General features: G+C 40.6%; 1 protein-coding gene across 2 annotated transcripts in view; it reads left to right on the top strand.

Annotated features, from left to right (window-relative positions):
* Nucleotides 1-15,633, top strand: part of LOC106817321 (RNA-binding protein squid-like) — a 17,219-nt gene extending 1,586 nt beyond the window's left edge. The window contains exons 2-8 of one of the 2 annotated variants that reach the window (XM_014821990.1): nucleotides 9,386-9,426; nucleotides 9,653-9,780; nucleotides 10,074-10,232; nucleotides 12,915-13,046; nucleotides 13,539-13,662; nucleotides 14,066-14,296; nucleotides 14,504-15,633. In XM_014821990.1, coding sequence (XP_014677476.1) covers nucleotides 9,386-9,426; nucleotides 9,653-9,780; nucleotides 10,074-10,232; nucleotides 12,915-13,046; nucleotides 13,539-13,662; nucleotides 14,066-14,296; nucleotides 14,504-14,613 — 925 coding nt within the window. In that variant the 3' untranslated portion in view covers nucleotides 14,614-15,633. Of the gene's footprint in view, nucleotides 1-9,385; nucleotides 9,427-9,652; nucleotides 9,781-10,073; nucleotides 10,233-12,914; nucleotides 13,047-13,538; nucleotides 13,663-14,065; nucleotides 14,297-14,500 lie in introns of both variants that reach the window. The other variant, XM_014821983.1, reaches the window with a different exon arrangement.
* Nucleotides 15,634-17,272: the final 1,639 nt, after the last annotated feature.

Genomic DNA, 17,272 nt, shown 5'->3' with positions numbered 1-17,272 from the left:
CATGTGAACTATAGAGATCTGATGAAATTATTCAATCAACGTAGCGGATGAGCTGATAGTATATCTAGATGACATTAAGCAGTATCTGTGACCTACGAGATAAACTGCTGTATAGTAGGCAATAAGTATTTTTATCAATATCGTCAAGATCGATAGCACAACGAGTTGCGAGCAAGTGTGGCACTAGCACGTCAGCACATGCATGTGGCATGTCAGCCAGATAATGCTTATTCTTCACATCAGAACTATACTGAAATCGAAATGGATCAGTAAGAGTGTCTGAATGACATGTACCTGTGACACGGAGACGGATAACCTATCTATGCTGTCAGCGGTACTTCTACTGCTGCCTGTAGGTGATGGTGGTGGTGGTGGCGAGGACCTCACTGCGTGCACCTCATTACTGCTGTTGTATTTAGCCTTTTCCTGGGGTTAACAATACAAAAGATCTTTGTACCAGTTACTTATAATTGCAGAGAACTACATCACATACAACTATTGCCTCACTTTCAGAAAGACGAAGGGTTAAGAGTTTCACAAGATATTATCCATTTAAAACATGTATGGTACTGTAGTTATTATTTTCAAGATGAGTGTAAGGTTATGCTGCGGGGTGAGACCTTCTCCTTCAGTGCTTCATGGGCCAAAGCCACCTTCTTCTTCTCTGCTTCCAGCTTCATGGCTACCATCTCTAATCGACTCTCTAGCAGAAGATTAGCCTTCTTTTCCTCGGTGAGCTTGTCCTCAAGCTGCGTGTGCAGCAACTTGTACTCTGACACCTCCCTGAAACCAGACAACCAACACATAACGCATATGCTCAAACTAGATGCTCTCAAGTACTTTTGTAGATAATTTAGATAATTGGATGTAGCTCTGCATTATGCAGTAAGTACCAGTATATCTAGATTTTGTTGCCAATTGTAATTATATGTTGAAAATAGTAATTCCTTATCAATGTTACAATGAAAATCAGTTTTTAGATAATAAAGAATCGTATGTATAATCAACAATGCTAGTTGTCATTTTTTGGCAATATTTTGCCTTTTATTTGGCAATGTTTGATTTTTAATTCAGATGACGATTGTAATAAATGTGTTCTCACCTTACTACTAATCACACTGTGTTCATTAAGTGTTCATCTGCACGCTATCATCATCATCGGGATACATACGTGACTCTGGCTTCCTCAAGCATGATCAAGCGTTGCTTCCCAGCCTCCAGGTCAGCTGTCAGACGAGATTTGTCCTGCCTCAGCACAGACAGCTGTGAGTCTAGTGACATTGCCCTACTCTGAAGCTCCATCACACGTTCCGTTAACACCTGGTCCTTTTCGCGCAGTCCTGCCACCTGGCTCTGTGAATCGGCTGCAATAACATGGGTGGTTGGCATGGAAACGTGCGAGAGAGTAGTGCTTTTCACCGGAACGCGGTCATTGATAATTTCGAGCAAACCCAATTTCAGCAATTAATCTGTTCCGAGTTTGCACAACACACCATTAGCAGATTACATAGGATGGCAAAATATCAGAAGCACTTCAACAATCAATCAGATCCTGTTAGACGCCAGCTGGTAACATTCAGTAATAAGTAAAAAAGCTCCAATCGATCAGAAACGTTTCTGGTAAAAGAAGCGTGAGGAAATTTGAAGCGTGCAGGCAATGGAGAGGACTGCGTAAACTTACCGAGTCGATCCATCAAGCCTCTCTCAACCTTCTCCCAGGAACTAGACTGCTGAGCAAATTGTGACTGCACATTCTCAATCTGTCTCAACAGAGGCCGGGTCGCTGCAACCAAAGTAAATGTTTAAACAAATATTATTTTGATAAACATTACAAATACCTTTGAGAATACGAATCTCAACCAATCAGACACCTTAGATTTAATATTATGCTGTTAAACCTCTCAAATCGAATGTCTAGACTGGTTCTCTGCATATAACTTATCACTCCATCACACATAAATCCATTAAATTAATTGAATAATCAGAGGAGCACCCGACCAGTCTAAGATATAATCTGTCAGTCCGTGTGTCTGTCCGTTCTTCCGTCCGTCAGTCGCTCTGTCTGCAGGATGTAGGTATAAAGGTAGATGAAGCCTTTAGAGAACTGCTAGGAGTCATTGGGATCCCCGGAGATATCATCGTATATGGCTACGGCAAAATTGGCCACCATATGTCACTAGGAAGATGCTCAAGATAGGAAGGACTGCGAAAACTGTTAAGATTCTGTTGCAGAAACACACAGAAGTACAAACGGACCCTCCATATGGCTATGCTTTGCCGAAGAAGCACACTGTTGCTACCTAACAGTACTTTGCTAGCAGAATGACTCAAAGAGTCTACCAGACCAACCTTCCAACAACACATGTACCAAGTATAGCCCATGGCAATACTAACATAACGCTGCAAGTAAAGCAGGAGTAACAGAAGTCACAAAGCGACAAACCCTCTAAAAAACTACCTGTACTTCAAATGATTCTGTGTATGTTCGTGATCCCAATAGCCTTCAGTAAAAAAACCTCCATTTGTGGAAAGAAACACAAAATCGTTCCTGTTGTGGCAATGAATAGAAGCAGGCTGAAGCAAAACCACCATCATCTGCATCTGACACATCCAACAGGACAGAATTTCAGTAGCGATTGCACAAACATGATATCCAACACTAGTAGCTTCAATGCCTGACCTTCTTCTTACTGAGAAAAGAACCACTGCACTGAGGAGCACAGTATCTTCAGTGACTTCACTCAGTTCATCATTCAGGAATGTGAAACGAAACTACAGATGTTACAAATTACAGATGTGTTACGTGAACTATGACGCTCGCTTGCACTCACCAAGAGAGATGTTGTGTGTGAGTTCCTGGCTTCTGGCTTCTGATTCCTGCAGCCTCTTCTGCAGATCACAAACTTCGAGGCGCAACTGATCCTCCTTGCGTGCCTGCTGTTTCTCTGCCCTCGATAAGTTATTGTGTAGATCCTCTATCTAGAGAATCATGGCAAAGATGCAAAACTGTAAATTAACTTGTTAATTCATCTCTGTCCCTGTCTTCACTCTATGTATGTTTCTCTCTCATTCTTTCTTAACCCTTCCCTTCCTTCCTCTCCCTTCTCTCCTGATTGTGCACGCTCTCTTTCTCGCTCGCTCTCTCTCACTTACCAATGATCAAATTATGTCATCTTCTAAGAACCAGTGGAAATAGCCATTATATGAATACTTATCGATTATCCACATATAACACTACATGCCCTAAGCCAGAAAATACTTAACAGCGGATATTTGACATTCGTGATCGTGTGCACGCGTTAACAACGCCACTATAGAGCAATAACGTGCAAGTGGTGCTCACGTTGATAACAAGTGCCTCCTGCTCATCGCGTGATTGCTGATGAGCTTGCTGTAGCGCCACCTTCATCTCATCCCTCAACACCATCTCTGCACTGAGCACTGCCTCCTGACTCTGGCTGTCCACCGAGGCTCTCGCTTTATGCGCTTCTGCAAGCTCCCTGCCAGAATGTAGCAACACAAGCATTTAAGTGCCGAACACGATAGACGAAATTTCGCATCACCTTTAATCATTCTGATTGCGTTACGATAGCCTAATCTTGTTATGATTAGGCTTTGAATATTAGAAGACTATTCCATTCTTATTTTCTATAGGTACGGCAATACGTTTACAGTGCCCGATAAGAGATTTAAACATTGAGAAAGATTATGGTGCGTATAACGCGTTCCAAGAAGCCACACATATGACGCATTGAACCTGTAGGAATTGTCAAGAGCAGCCTGCATGCCACCCATTTTCTCCTGTGCTCCTTCAAGGTCACCGCAAATTCTTTGTAGCTCCTTCTCCTTCTTCTGGAGAGTAGCATCCAGCTGCTTGATGGCTTCCAGGTGATTCTTCTCCATGGCTTCACGTGCCTCTAATACCCGATGTAGTCTTTCGACTTCCTCCGTCTGCTCCTCAAGCTTCTCGCTGTAATACACAATGGTATGAGTTTACGTCAATTTCCTGCCGATGAAATGCGGCAACTGCGGAAAAAACTATGAAAATTCTATTTACCGTTGTTTTGTAATGATGGCTTCATTCTCCTTTTCTTTGACTCTCAGCCGTTTGATAATGTTTGACTGCTGTAGTTGCTGCTTTGATAGCTTCTTACCTATTTGAAAGCAATTGTGTCACAACGAGTCAATGACCAACAGTCAGCTAAGAGGTTATGGCAACAACTCTCTTGTTCAGAAAATGCAAAAAATATTATGCATTCTTTCTAAGACCATAATGTAAAACTCGGAGTAAACTTACGAGTTCGCAAACATATTTTTTACTTGGTTACATTAATTATTGTGACAATAATCACACACCCTCTTCCATGAGACCAAGAATCTGTTCTTCCTTTTCCTTCAGTAGTTGTGTGGTCTCTGCCATGTTCATACGAGAAGATACTTCTTCCTGAGCTACCCTAAGCTGTCTCTTCAAGGCATCCCTCTCCTAGGACAGAAATCATGCAACACGTCTTAGACATAGCAACCTACATACTGTCAACCCCCTGAATGCTATCAATGACGTAACTGCTATTGTATAACGTTAATTTTATGGAGGGAAAATCTGCACGGTGATTACGGACATAACATTATTACCAAACACAATTAGGCATGGGCTGCAAAGAAAAAAGATTCAGGGGGATTTATATACTGTTTGAATACAGTGATTGTTGATACACTGTCTGAAATCTTTTCATCGGTAGTTATATGCAAGAGTATGTACCCTGGTTACAGTCTTTAGTCTTTTCTCTGCTTCAGAGATCCTGGCAGTAAATTCTACAGTCAATGTATTTAGGTCAGTGTTCTCTGCTGCATATTCTTGCTCCTGTTGTGCGATCTGGCTGCAAAGCACACGATACTTTTACAACTAAGCGAGATCATATGAGAGTGAAGTGAAGTAATTAACCGATGAATATTGTAACTGTTACTCGTTTCAGAATCCGATTAAGCAAACAAGACCATCAGACTAAAAAATTCGATTCAAGTCACAACACGTGCTTTGTGGTATGCAAACTAAGGGACATGATGACACGAACCAACTAATGCATAAAACCACCATATCGACATTGGTATATAGAAATACTTTCGGAGGATGTTGTTTGTTTCTCGAACTGCCACGTTTTCCTTGCTGTACTGGAGTAGCTGGGCTTCTCTAGCTTGGAGGACTTCCATAGACTCTGCCAATTTCTGAAACGTTGAATATTGTGTTACACAATGATAATTCTGCCAATTACTCTAGATAACACCGCTTGAACTATAAGGTACTTAGCCTACCAGTAGCATTCCCAATCTGGATATAAACACGACTGCAAGAGAGTTGGAAAGTTTTAAAGAAGCATATTATATAGGAATACTTGTAAGAAGCCATTAATGCACCAAGGTATTCAATAGCTCAGTATAACCCATAGATGCGTGAGAATTCCAAGTTTCCAAGTCTGTCATAAAGTGGAGTGCAATAGCGAGAAACAATGTGAGACAGCAAAACAAGAGATTAGAAAGGTGGCAAGATGGAGACAATGGCCTAATGATAGGAAGTGAAACCCATTCTTAAGTCTGAGTTCTCTATGTTTAAAGAGTGTGGGTGCACTCTGATAAAATAAATATAGGGAACACGTCCTGTGGCCAGGGCCTAGCTCTTGTCTCTTAGTTCTTGGGCTCTTGGGTGAATTAGAACCACAACCTACAACAAGCTCGAGCAAGATAACATTAAGACCCGAAAACCAAGCTAGAAGCAAGAGTAACCAGTAAATGGACAAGCGAATCAAATTATATTATTGGCAAAACTATTATTTTTACTACCTAGAAGAGGTGTAAAATGGATAAATCTGACACTTTCCAAATTCCTTACCCTCAGATACTACATACAACACTGCACAAAGGCCGGGGTACAGGCCACAGAGGTTAGCAAGCAGGGGAAAAAATACACGGGGGCGGCGGGCGATTTCGCCCCCGAAATGCCAAAAAGAGCCCCCGAAAATATGATATCGGGGGCGACCCCAAAAGCAAAAGTCGCCCTGGAAATCGATTGTCCAGGTCCGTCCCGCGCCTTGCCGATCTCGCTCGGCCTCTGCCGCTAGCGGCAGCCGGTTCCACGGCGCGGTAGAATTCCTGGTACGGTGTGGCTGTCAAGTGTTTATCATTAAGCATGCATGTGTGTACTGTACTGTATTGCATTCAATCAAGCGCGCGCCGCCGCCCGCGCGTATATATACGTGTGTGCCTGTGCGCGTGCTTGCGTGTGTGCCTGCGCGCGTGCGTGCGTGCCGGTGTGCCTGCAGGCGTGCTTGCGTGTGTGCCTGCGCGCGTGCGTGCGTGCGGGCGTGCCGGTGCGCGTGCGTGCCTGCATGCGTGCGTGTGTGCGGGTGTGCCTGCGGGCGTGCCTACGTAGACCCGTAGGACCAACGACCCGTAGGATTATAGAACGGTAATCCATGGAAAATCCTAATGAAATTCACACGTATATTTTTCCCTGGCGGCACACTCGTGTGTCATTCCCGATTGTAGCTTTTTTTGTCAATTCCCCGAAAGAGTTTTGCTGCCGCTCTCTCATAGTCCAGCAATGCCAACCCTCTAAATTTTAGTAGTGATTAGTACCACGCTGAAACAATCGTGCCCCCCCCCCATACTTCAATCAATGCCGCCCCTGCCAGCAGGCACGTACGCAGCGTCGATGTGCACAGCCATTCACACGTGCCTCGCGGGCCGCTTTCTCAAACCCCCTGAGCTTCCAGGGCCCTTACGCGGGCCTTGGACCCCAGCCGCAAGAGACTTCGCGCCTAAACAATCGATCCTCCTAGCTCGTACAGGCGGACATTCCACTATTTGGGCTAGCCGTAATAGTTCTGTGTTTAGCTGAACCTGTGATGTATTCACTATTCAAGGTGCATTTGTGGTTGTGACTTGTGAGTTGTGATTATCATGTTAGTCTGTCAGTCTGATGAATAACTGTCTTGAATATTGATTGTTGTGTCTGTGTGTGTCTGTGTGTGTGTGTGTGTGTGCGTGCGTGCGTGCGTGCGTGCGTGCGTGCGTGCGTGTGACGTGTGTGTGGTGTGTGCGCGCCCCCACGAGTGTGTATTAGCTACTGTGCTTGTGTGTACATTTGAGGAAACAGCCCTGGAAAAAAGTCGCCCTAGAAAGTGGAAAAAGAGCCCTGGAAAATGAAAAAGTAGCCCCCGAAATTTTGGGGGGTTTTGCAAAAAGAGCCCCGGAAAGAAAAAAATTAATTTTTTCACTGCCGAGGTACATATATGTATACACAAAGTGTACCAGACTTGTAATACAGAAGTGTACCCTAACCCTAAACATACCTCATATAAAAATATAAACATAATACTAAACAACCTAAAACTACCTCGGGTACATATATGTAGTACCTGATACGACAACGACCCTTCGTGCCCTAATTATTTTGCCCGTGCCAAATTTGTCTTGAGCCGAGCGTTTTTTCACACGCACGGTTTTTCGGGGCCGTGCCGAGTTAGCACGAGCCAATTTGGTCCCATCGAAAACGTCTGACCAGGCCCGAGCCAAATTTTAGCACCAGCTAAATCGGTAGAGCAGTAGATGCCGCGAGTGTCGAACGTGTACTTCGACGAAATAAAGTCCAAAACTAAAAAAAATTCTAAAAATTTGATCAGGATGCATGTTTTCAAGATTGATAATTGAACTCGGAACGGAAGTAAACACTGAATCGTACACAACGCCATCTCGCAACATACTGCCAAAGTATCTGTGAGATATTTGTGCAATCAAATTTATTTGAATTTGAATTTGACAGACAGTGTTTCATGGTTTGCACAGTCCTTGAAAAGTCCTTGAATTTGAGGGAGTCCTTGAAAAGTACTTGAATTTAGTAAATGTTGATTTTGTGCTTGAAATGTCCTTGAATTTCATGAAAATGTTCTTGAATTTTTAGAAAGAATTCTTGCCTGTAATAAAAAGAAATTTTGTACCATCAATAATATGCAAACCTCAAGAAAAATTGCGTTAAATGAGCTTAAAAAGCTATAGACACGATAGAAATGATGATCACAAATTACAGTAAGTCACTAAAAAATCAGTCAGTAAATCAAGGCATGTTGTAGAAGTGACAGTGTTTAGAAGGGTTTATTAATGTGATCCAGGTAAGTTTTAGAGGTGACAGGGATTAAGAATGGGGTTATTAAATTAATCCAGGTATGTTTTGTTCTGTGTATGAAGTCCGATAAAATGTCCTTGAATTTACGATAAAATGTCCTTGAATTTGAGGGAAGCCCTTGAAAAGTACTTGAATTTAGTAAATGTTGATGTTGTGCTTGAAAAGTCTTTGAATTTCATGAAAATGTCCTTGAATTTTTAGAAAGAATCCTTGCCTGTAATAAAAAGAAATTTTGTACCATCAATAATGTGCAAACCTCAATAAAAATTGCGTTAAATAAGCTTAAAAAGCTATAGACACGATAGACAGTTAAATGATGATCACAAATTACAGTAAGTCAGTAAATCAAGGTATGTTGTAGAAGTGACATTGTTTAGAAGGGTTTATTAATGTGATCCGGGTAAGTTTTAGAGGTGACAGTGATTAAGAATGGGGTTAAATTATTAAATTAATCCAGGTATGTTTTGTTCTGTGTATGAATTCCGATAAAATGTCCTTGAAAAGTCCTTGAAAACATTTCCAGTCCTGTATGAACCATGTACTAATAATAGGCAAAAGAAGTCAGATAAACTAGTAGTATCACATATCGTGTTTATGTACTAGAATTTGTTATTGAAATTGCCCGAGTGCCTGTTTATGCCATTCTCATCCTCAAAAGATTGATTAAAAGTTTGTTTCTTTGTTTTGGTAAATCATTACTGGAAGTCGGTCCAATCATCTATAGTAAACTCTGGCATTGAAACCTAGCTCTGCTGCTGTTCGCAGTGTCAATCTAGCGATCTGATTTTAAAATGTCACACTCCTCTGTTTATCGTTACGAGATTACAAGATGTGTAAAATTTGTCAATATTATTCAAATGTAAAGCTGTTAACTATTTATATTCTGTTTCAAGTTTCTTCGTGTGATATCCAGTTAGAAATAATGAAAAAGATCCAGAAAGTGAATTAAAATCCACTGATCAGCTTGGGAGATTGTACCAATAACCATGATTCAATTAAGGATACATTATTGAATCTACTTAGTAGATTCCTCTATAATAATCCACAAGTCGTCTATGCAGCATTTATTCTCCGAGTTAACCAAAATAACTAGCCATATCAGTATATTTTATTGCATTTGATTGAAGTTAATTATTGTAGCGTACAAAGCAATATATTTGAATTGTTATTCTTGATAGGATAATGTAACTTTTCACTATTTCATTTCAGAAAACTTTTTGTTGGTGGACTAAGCTGGGAAAGTACACAAAGTAAGTACCCATAGTTAGCTGCAGTGAGTTTGTGTCTTGGAACACTACTTATTGCAAGGTGGCAATGATATTATATGCCTAGATGTATTAACACAGTGAGTTTTATAAGTGGTGTACCTATAAATAAAAAGTTGTTTCTTTCTCTGTGTGTGTGTGTGCATAGCTTTTCAACAATGGAATTTTTTTTATGGACTTGTAGAAAAATTCTAAATTGCTTTTTTTGCAGAGGATGTACGAGATTACTTCTCAAAGTTCGGTGAGGTAGTGCAGTGCATTGTCAAGACGGATCCAAATACTGGAAGATCTCGGGGATTTGGCTTTATTGTTTTTGCATCGAAAGATTCTATTGAAAAGGTAATAATTTTTAATAGTCACAAAGCTCCCCACTTGCAATACTAGTTAGTAAGTGACAGAAACGGATTGATCGGTACTGCTCATCTAAACTTTCTAAAGTAATAGAAAAATTTGATATTTGTTATTATTAGGATAGTTTAGTAATCAATACTCATAAGATTTCATAACTTAACAGAAGTCGGTGGTAATAGTTTGTGGTGGTGTTAGCAGTAGCAGGAGCAGCAGGAGCAGATGATAGCCTTGTATATTCAACATAATGAATGTGCTAATCAGTTTTGTGTATTTTGTATTAGGTGATGGCAACAACACACACATTAAAAGGAAAACAGATTGATCCAAAGGTTGCAAACAAACGACCAAAGCCTGAGCCAATCAAGAAGGTGTTCGTTGGAGGTGTGCCAGCTGATTTGGAAGAGGCAGAGATCAGAAAGCATTTTGAGAAGTTTGGAAAGGTAATTTGATAGCATAGCCTTCATTTTGTCAGCTCCATGTGTGGCTGAAAGGTATACATGGATTAAAATTTTGTAATTTTCAGGTGAAATACCCATTATCCTGATTTTAAATAATAAGTGTGCACTATGATCATGTATGTGTTGTAGACAGGTTTCTCAATTTCCTAATTTATACGCAACTGGTAAATGTAATTCATATTTCAGGTTCTTGTCTATAGGTGGACTTGTATTAGTTTTTATATACAGTTTAAAGCAGGCACATGCATAGAGTATCAAGGCGCTGCCTATGTTAACATGATCATGTCACTTAAATTGCACAATTATAACTTTATTGTGATGTGACTGGTTTCAATGTTTGTGACTAATTCATCTATTTATTTGTTTGTTTGTAGCAAAGTAGAAGCATCAGCTGTGTAAGATTTATTGTTATATATACGTTGCAAAAACGTATTTAGGGATTTACTTCTCAAATAATCTAAAAGTTTCTGTGAATGTTCTATTTCTAAATATGCATACAGGTATACTCATTCTGTAAGCATAAAAGACAAATGGCTTCCAAAATAAACTTGCTATAGAATAATCTATTAGCATAGGAACCTTAAATTCATGTGAGGCTAATATTGGTACGTAGTCTTACATATTCCTCTGTAATCCATTCTTCATGAGGTGTTTTGTTGCTAATGCCAATGCAAACCAACAAAAGTAATGGTTTTCATCGTGTTTAAAGTTCATAGTAGGAGTCCTAATAAATATATTCACATGGTGTGTATGTTTATAACATTTCTACTGATTACAGAAACCTAAATCGGTAATTGGCAATGTCACCAAGTCTTGACAATATACTTTTTACTTGAAAGGAGTTGCAAGCTAAGATTGTGTACGTTGTGGTGTGTGACATTAGCTATGTGTTGTGATATCAAAGGGTAATCTACCGGTGGTGTGTCTATATGCTTTATCTCCTTAATTGCAATAGGCTTCTTTTATCCCCCAATGCAGAATAAGTTCAATGTAGATATGAAGTATGGGAATTGCCATTAGTCAGTTCAGGTTCAACGGATTTTTGCTCATTTTTGGGATGTGAATGAATAAGGGCTAGGGGTTTTTATATTTAAAAAAAAAAATGCAAATTAGGTAGGGTTTGGTAATTATATAGCATATTATATAGACACAAACAGTCTGTGGTGTCACACTCGTCTGGTTCGTTTTACAAGATTTCATTGACAATATCTTTAATGCAAAATTGGTATTTCCTCTCCACCCTGCCGATAAAACGTCTATATTAGAGTAAAGATTTACAAAACATGTCGGAACGCAGCATAACCTATTTATTTCAAACGCCATCGCTACAAAGCGGGTATAGCGCCATCTACGGTCACAAATTGTGATTCATTTTGGTTTATAAATTATTATTGCGATATACAGATGGCAATCGTTTCTATAATGTACGTCGATGGTTGCTCAATTAAAACTGACTTCTTCTTACTCACTCATTTGTGTCCTTTTTTGTGGTGAGCTACAGTGTCATTGACACTTTCATTTGTACAGAACTCGGTCAAATTGTGTGCTGCAATCTATAGCGATGTTCTAGTGTCACCGAGTTATATATGCATGTCCTGTGTGTATTCATGCAGTGCCATTTCCCATTGAATGTCATAGTAAACGTGGCAAGCAATGTTGTCATATACGCGAGAGGGAATAACACGAGCGATGTTTGTCTTGTAAGTTGTATGCAGCGAATAGTTTGATATAAGCATGCCTTGTTCTCTCTACTGTGCTGAGCATCACTGGATTGCAAGTGCATCGTGATATTTGGCATATCAAACATGTACATGCGTTTCCTGGACACATTTGGTCACTGCTATCGTTTGTGGGTTACAATCAACTGATGACCATTGGTGGCATATTAAAGATTAACAGTCAGCGGTAGAATGGAGCTATTATCTATCATTTAAATGTAATAACAACAAGATTCATCAGGACTCGACTCGCTTCGGAATTCGGATCGATTCTCGCATTTTGGACTCCTCATCGTTGAAAAAGTCGTACCGTGTTGCTATGCAAGTAAGCGACCATCTCGACACAAACAAGGACTGCTTACTTACAAGAACCTTTGGAAAAGATCAGGAACAAGTGATGGATGATGTTGGACTTGTGACTACAACACAACACCTTGTTTTTGCAGATATACAGTGCTTATTATCAAGATGAGCGCTGACAGAGCACTGAAGAGAATGGCAACCAAACCAAGATGCTTGGTAAAACCAAAAACTTGGGCTCAAACTATGTATGAGACAGAGGCAGTTTCTTAAGCGGAAGCGCATCTTGTGTGTACTGAAGCTTGTCACAGTGCTCTATAAAAGTAATTTGCCGTTAACAATACTGCTTCTGCGCAGCGAATTCCATTTCAGAGACACGATAGCATGTGCCGTCGTTCTTCCATGTGGCGCTTCTGTATAGTCATCGTGGTCGATTCGTCGAAAGTGGGTTCACGTTTGTTGACATTTCAGCGTGGTAACTGTAGCCGTGGTAACTACATCCAATCACCGTGGTCTCGTTCAATATGGTAATGTATTGGATACACCCGTCCAACTTCCTTTGTTCGTTTTCTGGGGCCTGTGTCTGATGTCGTACGTTGTGGTCGGGAGCCGAGTCTAAGCGCGTTCTTCATGCGGGTTGTTCCAGATTTCCGAGTTGGCGCTTCCGTTCGACAAGGTGAAGAGCGCGCGGCGAAACTTCTGCTTTGTACTGTTTGAGACGGGAGAGGGTGCGCAGGAAGCTGTCAAGTCCCTGAAGCAGACGATTGGTGGCCACGAGGTGAGTATGCCTCGGTGAGGGATTTATAGTGTGTACATGTCTGGTTCATGTGTGTCATTAATAGCATTCTAATAAAAGACGAATAGTTTTCTAACAGTTGCTGTTGAGTTAGTAATGACATTGAATGTGTTAATTTTCAACAATGTTTTGCTGTATAATGTGATTATATATTTGTGATCCTGTTTTAATTATTTAGTGTGCTCTCATATTTTCAGTATTGAGGTTTTTAAAACAAGTCAAATGCAGAGATGAAAATAGATGCATAATGTAGCCTGATCAAGTCATAAGATAACTGATTGGGCATTAAAGATTTAGTTGTTATGTATAAAGTGTGGCAATTGTAACTTTGTACCTGCTAGAATATCCCATAGTGTTGGATCAACAACTTCCTTGTGATAGGTAGTGAATATCAAGCTGATGTAATTGTGTAGATACTGACCCCCATAACTATCTTCTTTGCTCTTTAATTAGGACCTATTTGTAATTTTAAAGGTTGACGTTAAGTTGGCAACTCCAAAGGATCAGCAGGGTGGCTGGGGAGGAGGATGGGTTGAGAGAGGTCGTGGTGGCAGAGGAGGCCGCGGAACCTTCCAAAGAGGCCGTGGTGGTCGTGGAGGTACGGAAAAACTTACCCAAGTTCATAACCTGTGTGTCTTAGCTAAGCATGTCTCTTGTTAGGCAGGAATGTCAAAGATATCTGTCTATCCAGAGATTTCAGCAAATCGATTGAGTCCGTATGGTTGGATGGTTTTGATGCAGTGTGTCTCGCTTTTTTTAATTGGGATGGTTTTATTGTGATTGGTGGCACTAAGAGTAATTTCGATTTGTGAAATGTACTAATGCAGAAGGACTAACTAAGAATTATGATATATTATACATATGTTAGTCCTTATTATGTAACACTGGGGCCGATCAATGAAGTGGGTGCATTCCTTTATAATAATAATAGTCTATAAGTGTTTCATATGATCACTTTGTGTAAAGTACATTTGTGTTTATGCTGCGTGTGATATGTACAGGTGGTTGGAACCAGGGTGGTGGCTGGGGCGGTGGCTACGACCAGGGCTACGGCGGAGGCTACGGAGGCTATGGAAATTACGATTACGGCAGTGGAGGTTACGGAAGCGGAGGCTACGGTAGTTACGGTGGTTACGGCAGTGGATATGCACCTGGTGGACAGAACTATGATTACTCGTCGTGGGGATACGATGGACAAGGTTATGGCGGTTACGGCGGGTACGGAAATGGGGGTAGGTTATCATCAGTGATGTCATTATGATCACACGTTATACAATAAAACCAGGTGCACTTATTCTCTGGAAACCCCCATTAAGACAGTATTGTAATGGCTGCGTATTGAAATATTGTAATTTCTTCCTTATATGCTCACCTGCAAGCATGCATTACAGTTGACTTTGGTGTTGGTGGTGTTTGACACTGTATCTTCGTTTCAGCAGGTGCGTATGACTACAGTGGGTGGGGCTATGGAGACCAGAGTGGTGGTGACTATGGCAAGCAAAAGGGAGGAGGAAGGAGCAGTGGTTATCATCCCTACCAGCGGCAGTGAACATAAACACATTCTTCAATTACTTCCCGAGTAAAATACCTCCAGGAGGGGAGGGTTGGGCTCGAAGCCGTATCCATGTAGGCGGGAGGTCCTGTGGTAAAGATTCTGCTCAGTACTCTGAATAAAGTCTGTTTAATTGTGGCCTTTTAGTGACAGTGGCAAGACATGAAACATGTACTGGCAGAAGTTTATGGAAGTTTCAACTTTCAGTGACATTCTTGTAGGAATAAGGAAGCCAATTCCGTGTCACCCGTGAACACTACGCAAAGAGCCTAGCTGTCTTTTATATATAAACAAAATAGGTTTCTTCCCCACAGTTTGACAATTATTTTAAAAGGAAATTTTCTTGATATTGTCTCTTTTAGTACGTTTTTGGTCGCAAGTGTGAGTTGTCAGATATTTTCTGAGGTCATTGAGTTGTTCAGCTGTAAGAAAGTGTATTAGACTCAGTGCCTTCACTGAATGGAGAGTGTGCTGTGTGCGATTGAGCTGGTAGTTGCCATAGACCAGTACGTTACTAATGCCTCTTCTATCTATATTGGATGTTTGTAAATCACTCTGCATTGTATGCAATCATAGAAAGTCCATAATTGCATTTCAAATTTATCCCCATGTAAATATAGTTCCAAGATAGACACGTTACTGTTAAATGTGATTGGTGTAGCACAAAGGAAAGGGTGACAAATGTTGTTATGAAGACTTCGTAGCATTTCTCAGATTTAATGTTGTGTGTTACTGCATATAGCTTGATACATGTATGAGACCCTGTGGTTTCCATTGAGTAATTTTGATCATGGTTAGGTTTTTAATGTCAAATGTCAAACGCTTTTTTGCAATTTTACTTGTATCGTCAAAATGTGTAATCATTGTCATCCTGACACTAGTAAGCACCAGTACCATGTATTCAGGTTGACAATTTCGGATTTGTTTTCTTGTTGGTCGTACCTATTCTTGCAAAACAGTAATATTGTACAAAGTCCGTTTACCTAAATAAATTTTGTCGTGATAAATGTAATTAAATTTGTGTGGGTTTAATCATAACAGTGCTAACTACCATGACAGTAATCTACATGCTGAATGTGAGTTCGTTAACTAACTACCTTGACCTACATACAAACTATATTTACCTTATTTTTGAATGAGAGGTTTAATCAAACAACGAGGCACGTGTGTGTCAATGTTTACATGATCATGCATGATACATACTGTAAACTGTTGTACACAAGCTTGCGTGCGAATCATTATTCACGAGTGGGCTTTAGTACCTTACTTGATGCGAAATGGAAATATTGGGAAAAACAAACTCTGAGAGGGTCCGGTTGGGATAACCCAAATGGTTGAAGCGTTTTCTAGTCATCAGTATGATATAGTTAGCAAAATCAAAATGAAAACCAAGAGTTCGTATAACAAATTTGCAAAAACGAAATTCAAGTACGTACGCGTCATCGCGTTAGAAAGGAAGTACGCATATCTGAATTGTGGGTTTTCACAATATTTATTAGACTATTCACGCCTTGTACTATATCCCATTTTGACCCTCTTCATATTTGTGATACACTAACTGTCTTCATATGGTTTGTATATCTTTGGTGTGGTATGTGCCACGTGTGCGGTGTCTGCGAATGAACGTGTTTTAACTGCCTCAGTACACTTATACTATACTATATATATATATATCAGCAATGAATAAGTTTTTCTTCACTCCCGATATTTGCTGTGATGCGTGCTTACGTCCGAGTCTGTTTTCTGTGGCATGCATAGACCTATAGTGACGCACGAACTCACGAATAGGCAGAAAGCTGCCATTCAGGGCCGTAGCCTGCGGGTGGGGGGGGGAGCTGCCTCATAGATTTTGAAGCAAAATTAAAAAAAATGAATTGTTCTAATAAAAAAGAATTGTCGTAGTCAGAATGAAGCGGCTTTTATAGTACATGTACTCAAAAGTGCCTCAAATGCCATCTCCTGCGATCTACATTTTCAAAATTTTTCTGTGGGAGGACCCCCCAGCCCCCCACGTGTTTATCACCCCTCCTTGAAATCCTGGATCCGCCACTGCCCCCTGGGATTTTGCTCAGCCTACGGCCCTGCTATTCATAGGCCTTCCTATATTTACACCACATGTGTAGATGGTGTTTGTATTATAGTTGTTGATGCTTTTCACTGTCATTGTTTGGTGTTACGCCAATCGATATAAACTAGCCGTCTCGAAGAATCCAAAGTCCTTCACTACCACAACGGATTACGGGTTAGGGGAACACAGAGTAAACATCTGTGGCTCTACACGAGAGAACGAAATTCGGGTTAGAGGTCTACATGAGTATAACGAATACGGGTTAAATACGTCTACACGAGGGAACATAATCCGCCGTATACGTCTACACGAGAGAACATAATCCGCCGTATACGTCTACACGAGGGAACATAATCCGCCGTATACGTCTACACGAGAGAACATAATCCACCGTATATACGTCTACACGAGAGAACATAATCCGCCGTATACGTCTGCACGAGAGAACATAATCCGCCGTATACGTCTACACGAGAAAACATAATCCGCCGTATACGTCTACACGAGAGAACATAATCCGCCGTATACGTCTACACGAGGAAACATAATCCGCCGTATACGTCTACACGAGAGAACATAATCCGCCGT

Source organism: Priapulus caudatus, unplaced genomic scaffold, assembly GCF_000485595.1.
Source record: "Priapulus caudatus unplaced genomic scaffold, Priapulus_caudatus-5.0.1 Scaffold34, whole genome shotgun sequence".
NCBI classification, from domain to species: domain Eukaryota; kingdom Metazoa; phylum Priapulida; class Priapulimorpha; order Priapulimorphida; family Priapulidae; genus Priapulus; species Priapulus caudatus.
This window is presented reverse-complemented; position numbering and strand designations above follow the sequence as displayed.